This window comes from Ceratotherium simum, chromosome 7, assembly GCF_057802395.1.
Source record: "Ceratotherium simum simum isolate JZ-2026a chromosome 7, ASM5780239v1, whole genome shotgun sequence".
In the NCBI taxonomy this organism is placed as follows: domain Eukaryota; kingdom Metazoa; phylum Chordata; class Mammalia; order Perissodactyla; family Rhinocerotidae; genus Ceratotherium; species Ceratotherium simum.
Window position 1 is genome coordinate 20,281,079 of NC_141906.1, and position 17,999 is coordinate 20,299,077.

Below are 17,999 nucleotides of genomic sequence, written 5' to 3' on the forward strand. Positions count from 1 at the left end.
TGTCTGTGTCTGTTGGTCTATGGGAGGGTCTTCTCATTCTGTCTTGCCAGCAGCCAAGAGACATAGAGAGCCCCTTGGCGTGGGAGTTCTGCCCTGGGGCCAACATGCTCTGGTAGGAAGGCATCGGACCAGTTTAATAGGACAGGGAGTCTTAATCAAGGAAGCCAGAAGTAGTGTTGCAGGCTGGAGAGTGAAATTTTTCTCCATAGTGTATGGGTGGGTCAATAAGTGCTTAACAAATAATTGATAGAGAGCGTTCGGGCACTCTCCTCAATACTTGTGATGTATAGATAAATAGCCTAACTCAAGGAACTCACCCTAACCTGTTTGGGGATATAGCCTATAGCTGCCAACCCTTTATTTAGTCACCCCACCTCAACCCCAAGACTGCTTACAACTCATTCAATGAATTTTCAATCAGTTTTTATCAAGTACTTCTTTTGTGCCAGGCATTGTGGTCTGCTTAAGGTATACAGAAATAAACAGGACAGATTGTTCTAGAATTAATATTGTACACACAAAAGTGTTATAATGGTTATCTTGCAGGAGTAGAATTAGAGATATGGACAAAGACTCTTAATTTTTACTTTTTGAGCTTTACTATTTGAACTTTTTGTAACAATTTTTTGGCAATAATATTTTGTTGTAACTCAACAAAAATCTTCTGAGCAATTGCTTGTGCCAATTGCTTCTGAGCTTTGAGAAGACAGCACTGAATGAAGCAGAAAAATTCCCCTGTCCTCATGGAGCTTCCATTCCAACTGGGGAGGGAACATAAAACAAAAAAATCCATACATATACGCCATATAATATAATGACAGTTGATGATGTGTCCTATGGAAAAAATAATTTTTAAAAATAAAAGTGTTCAGAGCCAGCCCCGTGGCTTAGCAGTTAAGTGCACGCACTCCGCTACTGGTGGCCCGGGTTCGGATCCCGGGCGCAAACCGACGCACCGCTTCTCCGGCCATGCTGAGGCCGCGTCCCACATACAGCAACTAGAAGGATGTGCACCTATGACATACAACTATCTACTGGGGCTTTGGGGAAAAAAAAAATGGAGGAGGATTGGCAATAGATGTTAGCTCAGAGCCGGTCTTCCTCAGCAACAAGAGGAGGATTAGCATGGATGTTAGCTCAGGGCTGATCTTCCTCACAAAAAATTAAAAAATTAAAAAAAATAAAAATAAAAATAAAAGTGTTCATTTAAAAAAGTTATTATATTCTGATTTGTTCAGATAATCTCAACTCTTTAGAAACCAGGATTCTTTGCTGGCCTGAGCAAATAGCAGCACTGAGAGAAATGGGCCAGAGGGCCAAGCCTCAAAGCTGAACCATTTAGACTCTTGTCCAGCAGTCTTTCCAGCCAGCACAAATGAAAAGGCAGTCTGAGCCGCCTGCATTCTTTTGGCACAAGAGTGATGTCAATTCAGATAGTTTGATCTGGCTGATCTCTCTTGACTGGGCCCAGACCTTTCCCCACCCAGTTTGGGGACAGAGCTCACTGCTGGGCCAGTATTTGAAGGTACCAACCCCGCCTACCCCACATCCATAGCCTGTTTCTTCTTTCCAACTTCACCTGCTAGTTTCCAGGGATCTGATCCCACTGGCTTCTGGCCGGCCTTGTCTGACAGTTGCCTGAACACTGGGACTTAAAAATTAGTTCTAAATGCCTGAGTCCAACCACCACATACCAATCTATTTTTAGGACAATATCCTCCTTCTTTGGCTCCCTGAAAAACTACTCTTCTTTTTCTGTTTCTAAACTGTCTCCATTCCCAGGGCAGACTGAGGTCCCCTCACCTGGGAATGCAAAGCTCAGGAGCCCCAGTTCCTGCTCACAGCCAAGGAGAAGCTGCTGTTTTCAATGAATTCTCCTAGTCAAAGAAGAGGTAAGACTTGATATGGTATTAAATTAAAGAACTACAACAAAAATTGTATGCACAGTAACATTCCAAACATTCAAAAATCTTTTTCTTTTTATTCCAATCATAAAGGTAACATAAGCTTATTGCAAAACCTTTAGAAAATATAGTACAAATAATTTATACTTCATTTCATTTTGATCCGTTCTTGTGCTTACAAGTTTGTTGTTGTTATTAGTTAAATCTATTAACTATATTTCATGTATACAGGTCAAAATTCAAAAAGTAAAATCTCACTGTTTCCCTGCCATTCAGTTCCTTTCCTTGAAGCAAATTGTTCATAGTATTCTCTTATAATCCTTTTTATTTCTATAAAATCTGTAGTAATGTCCTACTTTCTTTTCTGATTTTAGTGATTTGATTTTTCTCTCTTTATAGCTCAGTGAATCGAGTTAAAGATTTGTCAATTTTGTTGATGTTTTTAAAGAAACAGCTTTTGGTTTTGTTGATTTTCTCTGTTGTTTTTCTATTCTCTATTGTATTGTCTCCACTCTATTCTTGATTATTCCCTCCCTACTGCTAGCTATGGATTTAGTTTGCTCTTCTTTTTCTACTTCCTTAGGGTGCAAAGTTAAGTTACTGACTTTCTTTGCCACTCTCTTTACTATATATGTAGATATTATTTTTTAAAAATTATCACGTAGTATAATTGACTTTTTGCACTACTGTTCTATGAATTTTAGCAATTATACAGATGCACATGACCAACATCACAATCAGGATACAGAACAACTACTTTTTCTGTTAATTACTGAGAGATAAGTGGGGAAATCTCCAAATATAATTGGGATTTATGTATTTATTTCTTTCAGAATTGTTACCAGCAGTACAAAAAATTTTTTTCTTGAAGCATTTGAGAGTGAGTTGTTGTTATGCTGTGTAAAGTTACTCTTTCTCCTTTTGTAATTAATCAATATTTTTATGATAGATATTTTGAAACTATGTAAATATTCTATTTTCATCAACTTTTAGTTTATTCACTGATTTTTTAAATCAATATAAATTCTTGATTTCATATTTTACCCAATGGGTTATAGTCTGTTAATATGATTATTTATTTTGCATCTCAAATTGTACCCAATTTGGCCATCAGAGACTCTTCAAGCTGGCTCTTGAGTTCTTTTGATATGTCCCTGACGTTCTTTGAGCACTTCCTTGTTTCTTGCACAAGATGTTCTAAATTCATCTTGTATTTTTCCATGCCCCAACCCTGTAATCAGCCATTTCTCCAAGAAGTGGAAAATATTATTTAGAACCATGATATTGACACTAAGTATGTCCATTTTTCTTGAGGTGTCACTGCTCCCAGGCCCTTTTAATGGACACACTCATTTACATTTATATTCATTCATACATCTATCTAGCTATTTATCTATTGAAAACCATGATTTCACACTGACAGCTCCAATTTCAAACGCAACATCACAGGTTTCACTCTACTTTTCTCCTTTTCCATGTTTCTAACTCTAATGATGGTAAGAAAATCCGACTCCCATTATCCCTAATATTTTTACTTATTTTTTTATCAATCTACCAGTTTGTAACTAATCCCTTATTGCTGTACCCTTCTCTCTCCTGTGCAGATGCCCACCTTATCCCACTTGAACTCCAGCACCTTGCACCAGGTTGCCCTACATGGATGCACTTTTCACCCAGTTTTGAATCTGACTCCCTTTACCAGGCTAGTGCCATTATTGCCCCCTGTGTGGACACGCTCCTCATTCTCCTTTGGCTTTGAAAGTCTGCTTTGAACTGCCCCTCCTCGGATATTCTTGTTATCTGGTGTGCATAAAAGAGTTAATATAGCAGGCCTAAGACTGCTGTCCTTAGAAGGGCCTGCTTGCAAGGTTGGCCCTTGGCTGGCATCTGGTAACTTGGGTTTCAGGAGGATTCCCACCATTCCCATTCTAGTAAGAGTGGCTCACTGTGCCCAAACTGTTTGTATAAATAAAGTGGTTTATGCTGAACTACTGTTTTCCCCGTAGGAATCTGGAATTTTGGTACATGCTAGGCATTGAGTGCCTATGTGACCAACTTCCAGTAAAAACTTTGGGCACTGAGTCTCCAATGAGCTTCCCTGGTAGACAACATTTCACACATGTTGTCACAATTTGTTGCTGGAGGAATTAAGCATGTTCTGTTTGATTCCACTGGGAGAGAACTCGTAGAAACTTGTGCCTGGTTTCCTTTGGACTTTGCCCGTGTGCCTTTTCCTTTGCTGATGTTGGTTGGTATTATTTTGCTGTAATAAATCATAGCCATGAGTATAACTATGTGCTGAGTCCTGCTAGTTAATCATTGAACCTGGGGGTGGTCTTGGGGACCTCTGTCACACCTGGCTTGGGCTCTGAATCCCACACTGGGCTGCCTCTCTGTAAGGACACTCTTCTCAATCTGCTTGGGTTTTAAACCCCTATGCCAAACCAGTCTCCTCATTCTGTGTAGGCTCTGACACCCTACACCAGGCCACCCCACACCAGGCCACCCCACTTCAAGAACACTGTCCTCACACCACTTGTTTCCAATTTTTAGCTATTGTGACTAAAGCTGCTATGAATATTTGTGCATAAATCTTTCTGTAGGCATATATTTTCAACCCTGTGGGTAAATACCTACGAGTGGCACTGCTGGGTCATAAGGTAGGTGTTTGTTTAGTTTTATAAGAAACTGCCAAAACTTTTTCCAAAGTGGTTGTACCATTTAACACTCCCACCAATAATGTATGATTACCAATTATCCTCTAACAATTACATAATGAGAAAACGAGTCTTTTATAGTTACTCGTGTTTACCATTTTTGGCACTCTTCATGCCTCTGTAGATCTGCATTTCCTTCTGCCACCATTTTCCTTCAACAGTTCTTGTAGTCCCAGTCTGCTGATGACAAATTTCTCAGCTTTTGTTTATCTGAAATATCTTTATTTCACCTTTATATTTGAAGATATATGGGTTTAAAATTCTCAGTTCACAGTTCTGTTTTTATTTTCTTTAAGCACTTTAAGGAAATTATTCCATTTTTTTCTTATTTGCATTATTATTATTATTATTATTGGATTTAGAAATAACTTTTTTTATTGATGTTTTAATAGTTTTTAACATTGTGAAATTTTGGGTTGTACATTTTTGTTTGTCCGTCACCCTATATATGTCTCCCTTCACCCCTTGTGCCCACCACCCACCCCCATTGCCCCTGGTAACCACAATACAGTTTTCTCTGTCCATGTGTTGTTTTATATTCCACATATGAGTGAGATAATACAGTGTTTGTCTTTCTCTTTCTGGTTTACTTCACTTAACATAATACCCTCCAAGCCCATCCATGTTGTTGCAAATGGGACGATTTTGTCTTTTTTTATGGCTGAGTAGTATTCCATTGTATATATATATGCACCACATTTTCTTGATCCAATCATCAGTCAAGGGACACTTAGGTTGCTTCCACTTCTTGGCTATAGTGAATAATGCTGCAATGAACATAGGGGTGCATAAGCCTCTTTGGATTGTTGATTTCAGGTTCGTTGGATAGATTCCCAGTAGTGGGATGGCTGGATCATAGGGCATCTCTATTTTTAATTCTTTGAGGAATCTCCATACCATTTTCCATAGAGGCTGCACCAGTTTGCATTCCCACCAGCTGTGTATGAGGGTTCCTGTTTCTCCACATCCTCTCCAACATTTGTTGTTTTTTGTCTTGGTGATTATAGCCATTCTAACGGGCATGAGATGATATCTTAGTGTTGTTTTGATTTGCATTTCCCTGATGATTAGTGATGTTGAACATCTTTTCATGTGCCTATTGGCCATCTGTATATCTTCTTTGGAGAAGTGTCTGTTCATTTCCTCTGCCCATTTTTTGATAGGGTTGTTTGTTTTTTTGTTGTTCAGTTGTGTGAGTTCTTTATATATTATGGAGATCAACCCCTTGTCAGATATATGTTTTGCATTATTTGCATTATTTTTTTATGAGAAGTCCTCATTTATTCTCACTGTTTTCCCCCTGCATGAAATGTGTCTTTTTCCCCAGCCCTCAGATTTTCTGTTTATCTTTGGCTGTCAGTATCATTATGATATGCCTAAGTGTGTTTTTCTTTATGTTTATCCTGCTGGGGTTCAATTAACTTTTTGATCTTTGGGCCTATTGTTTTCAACAAATCTTAAAAAAAAAAAAAATTGGTCATTTTTTTTTTTTAATGATTTTATTTATTTATTTTCCCCCCCCAAAGCCCCAGTAGATAGTTGTATGTCATAGCTGCACATCCTTCTAGTTGCTGTATGTGGGACGTGGCCTCAGCATGGCCGGAGAAGCGGTGCGTGCCCGGGATCCGAACCCGGGCCGCTAGCAGCGAAGCGCGTGCACTTAACCGCTAAGCCACAGGGCCGGCCCAGTCATTATTTCTTAAAGTACTTCAAATATTCTAATTTTTCTCTTCTTTCTTTCTGAAGTTCTTTTTTTTTTTTTAATTTTATTTATTTATTTTTTCCCCCAAAGCCCCAGTAGATAGTTGTATGTCATAGCTGCACATCCTTCTAGTTGCTGTATGTGGGACGCGGCCTCAGCATGGCCGGACAAGCGGTGCGCCAGTGCGCGCCCGGGATCCGAACCCGGGCCGCCAGCAGCGGAGCGCGTGCACTTAACCGCCAAGCCACGGGGCCAGCCCTGAAGTTCTAATTAGACATATGTTAGACTTAGCCTTTTTCTCCCTGTGCTACAGTTTGAAGAGATTCTTTTGCCCTGTCTTCAAGTTCACTGGTCTTTTCTTCTGCAGTGTCACATCTGATGGTAAGGCCATCTAGTGAATTTTTCATTTCAGATATTGTATTTTTTAATTCCAGAATTTCTATTTTGTTTTGTTTTATGGGTTATATTTCTCTATTGCTATTTCTCATTTGTCCCTTGTGTTCATGGTTTCCTTTAAGTCCTTGAACATATTCATAACAGCTTTTTAAAAAAAGTCATTTCTAGGTCTTTATTGATTGATTTTTTAATGATTATGGGTCACCTTCTCATGTTTCTTTGAATGTCTAGTAATTTTAGATTGCATGCTGAACATTGTGGATTCCACGCTATAGAACTTCTTGATTTCCTCTTCTAAAACATTGAGCTTTGTTCAGTGTTGAGCATTGTTCTGGTAGGCAGTTAATTTGCTTGTGCATCAATTAATCCTTTGAATCTTGTTTTTAATCTTTATTAGTATGTGTCTAAAGCAGCCTTTTCTCTAGGGTTATATTGGCTTTAATATTAATGCTTTGCCTTTATGGGATCTTTTCTGAATGGCCAACATGGTCAACAAGTTTTCTCCACTCTGGTTGATTGGAACTTTAATGTCTTCCAGCCCCATGTAAGCTCTGGAATCTCCATTCAGCTCACAGCTTTCCAGTACTTGTTATTCACCCAGCAATTGTTCTTTGCTCCACCTGATGTTGTCTTACCCTGGCTTGTGGAGATTTTTAACCAAAGACCCAAGGAGACTCCTCTGTATCTATCTAGAGCTTCTTTGTTTCACTCTTGCATCCTGCCCTGCAAATTCCAGCCATAATGGTAGCCTTGAACGCCAGTCCTTTTCTCCTTGGCTCAGTAACACCACTGTGCTCTCTTTACGCTATCCCTCCTTGTACTGTGGTCCAGAAAGTGTCCCTAGGCAGAAAACCATGGTGATCATGAAATTCATCTTGTTTCCCTTCTTTCAAGGATCATAGTCCTTGACTGACTATTTTTCAATATCTAAAAACAGTTATTTCATATATTTTGTCCAGTTTTCTAGTTGTTTGCAGTGGGAAGGGTGGTTTGGTAACAATTATTTTGTCACAGCTAGACATGGAAATCTCAAATTGGCTTTTCAGTTTTGTATCATATTTTAAGAGGCTTTTCCAATGGTTTCTCTTGGGGAGGGTGAATAGTGACTTGGAGGAAGTATGGGGTCTTCTGTGTATTGGTAATGTTCTATTTCTTTTTTTAATTTTATTTATTTATTTGTTTTTCCCCCAAAGCCCCAATAGATAGTTGTACACCATAGTTTCACATCCTTCTAGTTGCTGCACGTGGGACGCGGCCTCAGCATGGCCGGAGAAGTGGTGTGTCGGTGCGCGCCTGGGACCCGAACCCGGGCCACCAGTAGTGGAGCGTGCGCACTTAACCGCTAAGCCACGGGGCCGGCCTGGTAATGTTCTATTTCTTGATTTGGGGACTCCCATGTTAAGTTTGTGAATAGTCAGTAAGCTGTAAAATTAAATTATATCTAATTTTCGTTATGTGTAATATACTTTAATAAACATTTTCCTTATTCCAATATTAATTTTAGATTCTCAAAAACGTTTTTCAACTTTTATCAGATACATACTTTGCTATTCTTGCCCAAAGGCTAGGCCTCCAGGACCTGTGAGTCAAGATGTAAAAGCAGAAAAGGACTGTGTTTGCTCTAGAGATTAGCAGGGAGCAGCTGACAATAAGAAGGAAAACCAAAACTGTCCATAGGAATTTATTAACTATCTCTCTGTCTCTCTTCAAACAATTCAGTAAACTCTACGTTATTCATTACTGTTTTCTGGAGTGGATTTTCTTTAAGATATGTGATAAAGTGCTAAATTCTGTTTTAAGGGTAAAATCAGAGGCTTCACTATAGGTATTACCGAGAAAAGTCTTTTTGCTCAAGATAATAAAAACATGTTTTCTATTTTATCTTCCAGTACTTTCATAGTTTTGCTTGTTAAATTTAAAGCTTTAATTATTGGGGCCAGCCCCATGATGTAGTGGTTAAGTTTTACAGTGCACTCAGTTTTGGCAGCCCAGGCTGGTGGGTTCAGCTCCCAGGTGTGGACCTACACCACTCATCAGCCATGCTGCAGTGGCGACCCACATACAAAATAGAGAAGACTGGCACAGATGTTAGCTCTCGGCTCACATACAAAAAAGAAAAAGAGGAAGATTGGCAACAGATGTTAGCTCAGGGTGAAACTTCCTCAGCAGGGAAAAAAAAAGGAAAAAGTTTACCGTACAACAGTATACTGTGTTATGCCAGCAGCAGCCTCATACATCTCGTGTTTACTTTGTCTCGATTGCATCATTTGTTCTGTGCTTGATTTAATCTCATGTTGTTTTGTTCGTCATAGCAAGTTCCATTCACGCTAAGTGCCCTACACAGGTGTACCATTTTTTATCTTTTAATATCATATTTTTACTTCATATTTTTTATGTTTAGATACAGAAATACCATTGTTTTACAATTGCCTGCAGTATTCAGAACAGTAACATGCTATACACGTTTATAGCCTAGAAGCAATAGGCTATACCGTATAGCCTAGGTGTGTAGCAGGCTATACCAACTAGGTTTGTTTAAGTACACTCTATTATGTTCCCAAAATGACAAAATCGCCTAACGACACATTTCTCAGAATTTATCCCTTCCTTAAGCATAACCATGCTGGATAGGAACAATCAGTATTCTTTTACACACTGCCAAGTTGCTTTCAAGAGGTAATTCCAATACAGTCACCAGTGAGTAAGCTGAATACAGCTCTGTGAAGTAGGAGTGTAAGTAACTTAAAAAAGGCACGTTTGGGTTCAGCAAAAGGGAAAGCTAAATGAGCTGACCTGGGTTTACTAGTGAGGGGCGACAGGGTTTTGCTAATGGAAAACATTCGCTTGGGAACAAGAAAACCCGGATTCTAAACCCATTTCCGCCACCCTGTGACCTTCACAGGTTATAGCTCCTCCCTGAGCCTTAGCTTCCTGAAACTCGGTAGGTTCGGCTCAGGCTTCATGTTTTCCAACATCTTCAGACCAAGTACTGTCTAGGCCCTCCAGATTCAAGACAGCAGCTTGTGGAATTGGTAGAGAAGAGAGCTGGCTGAAGCAGCGTTTGCCACGAAACGCCAACTAATCATTCGCAGGAACTTCCGGCGGTCCACACAAAGGGTTTGAAGTCGCCGGGATCGCACTTCCGGATAATTAAAGCTGCGCGTTAGTCGTCTGCGTCCCGGAGCCACACCGGGTGACTCCGGTGCCGCGACTGCGCATGCTCCCCCCACTGGCGAGGCGGGGCGGGGCAGTGAATGGGGCGTGCCGGGACCCTGACTTGTCTCGCGGTTACTGGGCGGGCGTGAGCGCGCGAGGCTCAGGGGCGGGGCCGGGCGGAGCGTAGCCCGAGTGGGCGCTGCAGGTTTTAGTCGACCGTCACTGTGCTCGCGGGGTTGAGGTCGTCTTAGGTGACGTGGTCGTCCCGGAAGTAGCTGTGGCTGTGGCCTCTGGGAGTTGTAAGGAGCCTGCGGCGGAGTTGTTGTTAAGGGGTTGCGGCATTATCCCGCTCCCTCCGCCTGCCGTGCTGCAGCCATGGCGAAAGGCAGAGTCGCCGAACGATCGCAGACGGGGTCACTCCACACGACCCCTGCGGGGGACAGGGCAGCGGGGACGCGAGGTCCCACGGCGCCGGGCAGGGGAGACCACCTGAAGGGTGAGTAGACTCGGAAACCAGAGCTGGGGCTGGCCCAGAGGCGGAAGTGTGCCGGGAGGGGCTCCGGAGGGTAAAGTACCTCAGCCGATCCCAGGGACTTGCCGGGGAAACGGGGGCCTGCTGGCACTCAGGGGCGAGAGCAGAGCGAGTGGGAGACCTGGACTTGGGCCACTGCCCAAAACAAGGCCGAACACTTACTAGGTGTGTCGTAAATGCTTTTTCAGTTGAATTCAGTTAAAAGAAGGAATAACACTGGCTTGTTGACGCCTAGGGAGATTGTAGGGTCGATAATACTGAAGCTAGGCAGAGCTGGAAGGAACTTGAGCATTCCTTGCTTTATTTGTACAGATGAGGAAACTGAGGCCCAGAGTGGATATATGACTTGCATAGAGTCACTAAGCCAGATTAGTAAAGCAGTCGTTAAGAGCAAGGACTTAACTACGTCCCGGTGCCGCTTCCAGGTGGCAGGAACACTTGGGTTTGAGTCTCTGCTCTGCCACTTATGACTTTGGCCTTATCTTTCAAAAGCTCTGTCTAAACTGTGCAGTGGGGATGATGATAATAATAATAGTATCTACTTAGATTGGTGCGTGGATTAAACAAAATAATTCACTTAAAGGATTTAGTGTAATGCTTGGCTTATATGAAGCGAGGGGTAAATAAATGTTAGCAATTACTGTTATAGCTAAGATGTCTCATTCTCAAGATTTTTTTCTGTTACACCATCCTGACATTTTTCAGGGCTTTAAATGTTATTTTAAGAAAAAAAGCATACCTAGAAACTAAATACTTTGATTCTATCTTGGCATAAATCTTTTCATTGCTTCTCAGCAGTTGAAATGATTATGCTCTTTAAATGCTTTTAAAGCCCATAAACTTGAAGAGATCCTAACAAATAGCCATTAAGTTGTCTGCAGCTTACTCACAATGATGTGTTGCAACACCAGTGGTGGGTAAGAGGAGGGTCTTTTAAGATTGGCTAGCAACGTTGTAACTATAGTCAACAATAAAGTATTGTACACTTAAAAAAATAGAGAGAGAGAGATAATGTGTTTAACATTCAGCTGAAATATTTTTTGAATCAAATTTAAAATCTATTAAAATTTAAAAAGAGTGTCTAGCAGAACATGGTATTTTATTTTGAAATAATTTAAAATGTCTCCAGTCTAATTTGGCTCTTTAAGCTTTATATATTTGGGTATTTTTGCACCTTATAGACAGTAGAGCCAAATAACTTCAAAATCCCAGATATGAATTGTTGTCAAAGTATAAATCCACTCTAAAGGAGCATTGTTTTGAAGATGCTGCTACTGAGAGTGACAATAATCCAAGAGTTTCCTGAAAAAGTGTTTTCCTGATAGGACATCCCTAAAGATTGTCATTTGATTTGCAATAGCAGTCAGTTGTTTTATTACTTTTTTTTTTTTTTTACCTAAAGCTATTCAGAAAATAAAACCTTGAAACTTCCAAAGTGCTTTTATAATAGTTTATCTTATTTTATCATTAGAACAACACGTTCAACACAGTTATTATTTTTTATTTATTTTTTTGAGGTCACATTGGTTTATAACCTTATATAAATTTCAAGTATACATCATTATATTTTGACTTCTGTATAGACTGCATCGTGTTCACCACCAAAAGTCTAGTTGCCATTCATCACCATACATGTGTGCCCCTTTACCCCTTTCGCCTTCCCCTCACGCCTTTCCCCTCTGGTAACCGCCGATCTGTTCTCCATATCTATGTGTTTGTGTGTTTATCTTCCACATCTGAGTGAAGTCATATGGGAATGTCTTTCTCCATCTGGTTTATTTCACTTAGCATCATACTCTCAAGGTCCATCCATGTTGTCACAAATGGCAAGATTTTGTCTTTTTTATGGCTAAGTAGTATTCCATCGTATATATATACACCACATCTTCTTTATCCATTTATCTGTTAATGGGCACTTAGGTTGCTTCCAAGTCTTGGCTATTGTGAATAATGCTGCAGTGAACATAGGGGTGCATATATCTTTTCAAATTAGTGTTTTCATGTTCTTTGGATAAATACCCAGAAGTGGAGTAGCTGGATCATATGGTATTTCTATTTTTAATTTTTTGAGAAATCTCTGTACTGTTTTCCATAGTGGCTGCACCAATTTGCATTCCCACAAGCAGTGTATGAGGGTTCCTTTTTCTCCATATCCCCTCCAACACTTGTTATTTCTTGTCTTTTTAGTCTTAGCCATTCTGATGGGTGTGAGGTGGTATCTCATTGTAGTTTGATTTGTATTTCCCTAGTGATTAGCGATGTTGAACACTTTTTTCATGTGCCTGTTGGCCATCTGTATATCTTTGAAAAAATGTCTGTTGGTATCCTCTGCCCATTTTTTGATTTAGTTGTTTGTTTCTTCGTTGTTGAGTTGTATGAGTTCTTTATATATTTTGGATATTAACCACTTATTGGATATATGATCTGCAAATATTTTCTCCCAGTTGGTGGGTTGTCTTTTCGTTTTATTGATGGTTTCCTTTGCTGTGCAGAAGCTTTTTAGTTTGATGTAGTCCCATGTGTTTATTTTTTTCTTTTGTTTCCCTTGCTCGGGAGACACGATATTCAAGATACTGCTAACACAAATGTCAAAGAGCGTACTGCCTATATTTTCTTCTAGGGGTTTTATGGTTTCAGGTCTGACATTCAAGTCTTTAATCCATTTTGAGTTAATTTGAACACAATTATTTTTATGATGCTGTCAATTGACTTCTGTGGACTATAAAGCTATAGGAAGACAGAAGGAGGAGATGCGAAGGCGTGCCGTCATGGAGAAGTAGAGTTTGGATTAGTAGAGAGAAGGGAAGGGGATTCTGGGCATGGGAAACATTACACTTGAAGGTTAGTGTGAAGCTTTTGTGTGTGTCAATAAAGAGATTAATTTATCAGGAGTAGAGGATTTCTATTGGGTGTTAGTAGGGGATAATGTTGGCCGTGGTCAAAATGGTGTTAGAGTATAGAGAGCTTTAAGTGCTAGGCAAAGGAAGTTTTTTGATCCATCCTGCTTATTAATGATTCTCAGTTTTTTCTTTTTCTTCTCCTCTGCCTCTGTCTCACTGTCTCTATTTCTCTCTCTCTCTTTAATTAGTGTTAGGAATTCTCTCTTTGGGCAAAAGATTTTGTGGCGCCCTTGCATGATAGGGTTTGGTTACTTGCTGCTGGTGCTCAGTGGTGACGTGATGTCCTTAGTAACTATTTAGCAACTGATTTTCCAGGTTATGAAAAACAATCTTTGTTCATTGCAGGTGATAACTTGGCATTCAAAAATGGGAAGGTTTTGGAGAAGAGATAAAAATTTTAGTAACTCTTGATTGAGAAATACATAGTAATAGAACGTTCCTATAAATTCCGTGACACTTTAAATGAATTTTTATTTTTATTAACTGACACATCTATATAACTTTGGCAAATAGTTGTCATTGTGTGTATGATTGAAATATTTTACACTCTACGTGCAGTGTTTGGTGCATTTAGTGGTTTCCTTGCCATGACTCTTGTCTCTAGTCTAACATCTGAGCCTTATAGACTGAGGACCACTGTGAAGACTTGAACAAGGCAATAACACTGAAAGTCTAAATCTTGTATGATGAGGAAAAGGTGAGAGACAAGAGGTAGAACCACTTAAGAGGTTCTTGACCTAATCTTTTTGCAGGGGTGCCTGGACCAGGGTATTTTCTTTTCTCTTGTGTTGTTTGCCCTGGCTGATCTGTTTGCTAGCAAGTCATAGAAGTTCCCTGTTTTGATTTAAGAGAACTTCTAGAACCGTGTTTTTTAATATATAGGTCATTACCCTTGTGAGTGGTGTGAAATCAATTTGATGGGTAATGATGAGCCATTTAAAAAAATGGAAGAGAAAATAGCAGAGCGCTTTGCATTTAGTGGGGGTAAGTATTGTTCTTTGAATTTTAATTTTCAGTTATATAGATTTTGTGTGTACCAGATCATGATATAAAATACATTGCTTATTGTAGAATGCAGCCAAAAATGTTTGAGAAAAGCTGTCTTGAAGTTGGTTTTACTGCTTTTAGAAGACAGTATTGTTTGAATTTGGATAATAAATCCTTCTCAGATGCCTGTTCTAGATCCTGCCTTGCCAATTTGATTCAACAGATACTCTTTGAGCATCTGCTATGAGCAAGGTACTGGCCTAGAGGAATAAGGAAGCTCTGATTATGGATAACTGGGAACTAAGACTAAAATTAGCAACTGGTTATCAGCCAAGGTATTAGTGTGATTTGTTGGTGCCAATCTCAATCCAAATATTATGTAACAGGATTCTTTTGCTTATAATCACTAGACAACACAATTGAAACCTTTGCTGAAAGGAAGTTTATTGGGTCATATAACTAAAAAGTTGGGAGCTTAAGTGGGATTCACTGGCTTCATTCTGGAACCAGTGGTTCAGTGAGATCATCAAAATCAGATTTCTTTCATATCTTGGTTTGCCTACTTGATGTCAGCTTACCTTAAGCTTGATTCCTCTTGAAGGTCCAGGTAAGCTGAATTCTTCCTTGATAATTTTGAGAATCTTTTTCGTAGCATTACCAATAAAAGTCTAGATATTCTCTCTTGATTAGACTGCCTCAGATCAAATGCTTATCCATGAACCTATCACTGTTATCAAAGCGTAAGAATAACGTGACTGGCTCAGCCTGATTCATGTTTGATACCTAAAAAAGGGAGTAGGAATGAGGTTAAGTCAGTTTTTCCCAAAGACATGGATCTCCATGTCATGATTTTTCTCTATTCATGCTCAACCATCTTGGTGTAGGAAAGAAGAAAGGGAACTTGTGGTTCTGATTTTGGGTTAGATTAGATATAAGGAAAAGATAAAGATTCCAGTCAAAAGTACTGCTTCAGATGATATACCATGAAGTTGCTGGACATGGAAGGAAGAGAAGAGAGAAGCCCAACAGAAGGGAGAAAATGGAGGAGTAAGCTCGTGAAAGAATAAAGGTGATCAATGAATGGCATATTGGAATTTAAAATGTCCAAGGTAGAGCAGTCTCAGGTGATGAGAGAACTTAGTGTACCCCTGTGTAGGATCCCAAAAAGGGAACCCCAACTCCAGCCTCGGGAAGGCGCGGACCCACAGACACAGAAGACCGAGCTTGATGCAAACGCAAGAGGTAAGAGGTTTATTAAGCGGAGCTCCGGGTCGACACATATCTCTACTTGGGAGACAGAGGAGTCGACCCCGAACCTTAAGGGGCAAGCTCTTTTATAGGATTCGGAAGCGTAAAGCGGGAAAAGGTTGGCGCGGTCTTACATGATTGGCTAATTTAAAACATTTAAACAGTTACATTTTATGGCGCGAATTGCTATGGCGCGAAGCAATTATCAGGTTACACACACGCGTCCCCATCTGGACCCCCTCCACCCCGACCCTCCCAAACTTATCCCTCTGGAGCACTCTCTTGTTCTCAATTTTCCCCGAACAGTTTAGGGCGAGTCTTCTATGAATAGAGTCAGTCAGGATCGATAAACGTTCCCCCTTATACCAGGAATCCTTAGGGTGTGGAGGTGCCTGTCTCTAAGGTATTAACTTTTAAATTTTTAATATAATTTACTAGGGCCGGCCCTGTGGCTTGGTGGTTAAGTGCACGCGCTGCAATGCTGGCGGCCCGGGTTCGGATCCCGGGTGCGCATCGAGGCGCCACTTCTCCGTCCATCCTGAGGCCGAGTCCCACATGCCGCAACTAGAAGGATGTGCAGCTATGACATGCAACTATCTGCTGGGGCTTTGGGGGGAAAAAAAATAAAAAAAAAATAAATAAAAAAATAAATAAATAAATAAATAAAAAATCTTTAATATAATTTACTTCCTTCATTCCCCACTTCTTCTTTTGTCCCTAGTTCTAATCTTAGAACTTAGTTTTCGGTGTCTACTATCAGTGGCTCATTGCGTGGGAGAGCTTGGTAATGGCGTTGGAGCATCATAGCATGCACTGCATTGACTCTTTTTCTTATGAAAGCAGTAATTCTATTGAAAACACACGGTCCGAAGACCAAAAGTAGAAAAAAAATCAGCAAGGGTCCTGCTAGGGAGGATAGTAAGGTCGTCATCCAGGGGAACTTAGTGAACCAGGATTCAAACCAGCTTTGTTGTGCCTCCCTGCTTCGCTGCCTCATGTCTAATCTTTTCTTTAATTTTTGCATTGAATCTCGGACTACCCCTGTGTGATCTGCATAGAAACAGCAGTCTTCTTTAAGGGCCGCACAAAGTCCTCCCTCTCTTAAAAACAGCAGATCTAATCCTCTTCTATTCTGGAGCACTACTTCAGACAGGGAGGTGAGGGACTCTTCTAATTTAGAGATGGACTGTTCTAAAGTCCTGAGGTCTTCATCTATAGCATTGCTCAAGGCAGTTAATCCCCTTTCTCCTGTGACTAAGGCCGTAGTGCCAGTCCCTACGCCCGCGGCAACTCCCAGTCCCAGGAGTATAGCCAGGGTGAGGGATACTGGTTCCCTTCTCCATAATCTGGATCTCTGGTCAAATTTATCCTCGAAACTATTGGCAGTATGATAATAAATTCTAGGTACCAACTGCACAAGCACACAAAAATCTTGTGACGAATTGAATACGCTAGTTGAGATGCAGGGGGTTAGACCCATGGTGCAGGCCCACCACCTATTGGGTCCTGGTACCAAAAAATGACCAGGAGTAGTCGGAAGGCTGACTTCAATCTTATTACATAGAGCCTGGTAGCCTGGGGGAATTTTTCTTAAGCATAGTCCTGAACCGGTCCCTGACACATCCGTTAGGGTTAGCCGCCCTTCTTTTCCCCAAAGGCAAGTCGTGTGGTCTGAGGTGTTATTATAGAGCCCCATGGTGGCAATTCCTTCATAATAAGGGGGGCTGACCGCTAGGCATAGCCAGCATGATTCAGTCATTTCAGGGTTGGAATCATTCAAGGCGTAGTAAGCTCCCCGTACTAAGTTAAACAGTCTGTGCCATCTTTGCCCAGTAGGTACTGCGGGAGGTGGCGTAGATGGTGGTCGCAGGGCAGATTTGGTGACCGTATCTATGGTCCCATTTAGGGTTATGGACTTTGCCTGGGGGGGTTTGGGGCTATTTAACCCTATCGGTCTGCTGGCGGGAGGTTCTATTCTTAATCTAATAGAGAAGGTCAGGCCTTTATCATATCGGTCTTTGTATAATCTTATTCCCCATGAATGACCATTCTCGGTCCAGGTTTTAATTGTTTTTCCTTTTTCTGTGAACTGAATGGTTAAGGGGTGGCACCAGGTATTGCATTCTGAGCCCCGACTCATCTGGTGGCTATAATTTGCTCTAACCCTGATTAAATCCCAAGAAGAGGAGGGTTGCCAATAAGTAGTCCCACTGGTTTCACATCCCCAGTTTTTACAGTAGAAGTCTTCCTTGCCCCCGCACCAGGAGTCAATTGAACGAGGTCTGTGGTGACCGGGGCACACGTAAAAGGAGTATGCCTTTAGTTTACCCTTGCGATGGGGGGAGTGGCATCCTCCGGCTTGTTTTGCCCCCCCTCGTCGACCCATGAAATCCCAGTCGGGGGTTCCTATAGCCAGTTTACAAAGGTCAGGGTGTAAGTCTGGCCACCATGTCCAAG

At 40.9% G+C, this 17,999-nt stretch overlaps 1 protein-coding gene across 1 annotated transcript in view; it reads left to right on the forward strand.

Annotated features, from left to right (window-relative positions):
* Positions 1–10,080: 10,080 nt before the first annotated feature.
* Positions 10,081–17,999, forward strand: part of TMEM41B (transmembrane protein 41B) — a 37,100-nt gene continuing 29,181 nt past the window's right edge. Inside the window, exon 1 of the mRNA XM_004418418.3 lies at positions 10,081–10,371. Coding sequence (XP_004418475.1) covers positions 10,251–10,371 — 121 coding nt within the window. The 5' untranslated portion in view covers positions 10,081–10,250. The remainder of the gene's footprint in view (positions 10,372–17,999) is intronic.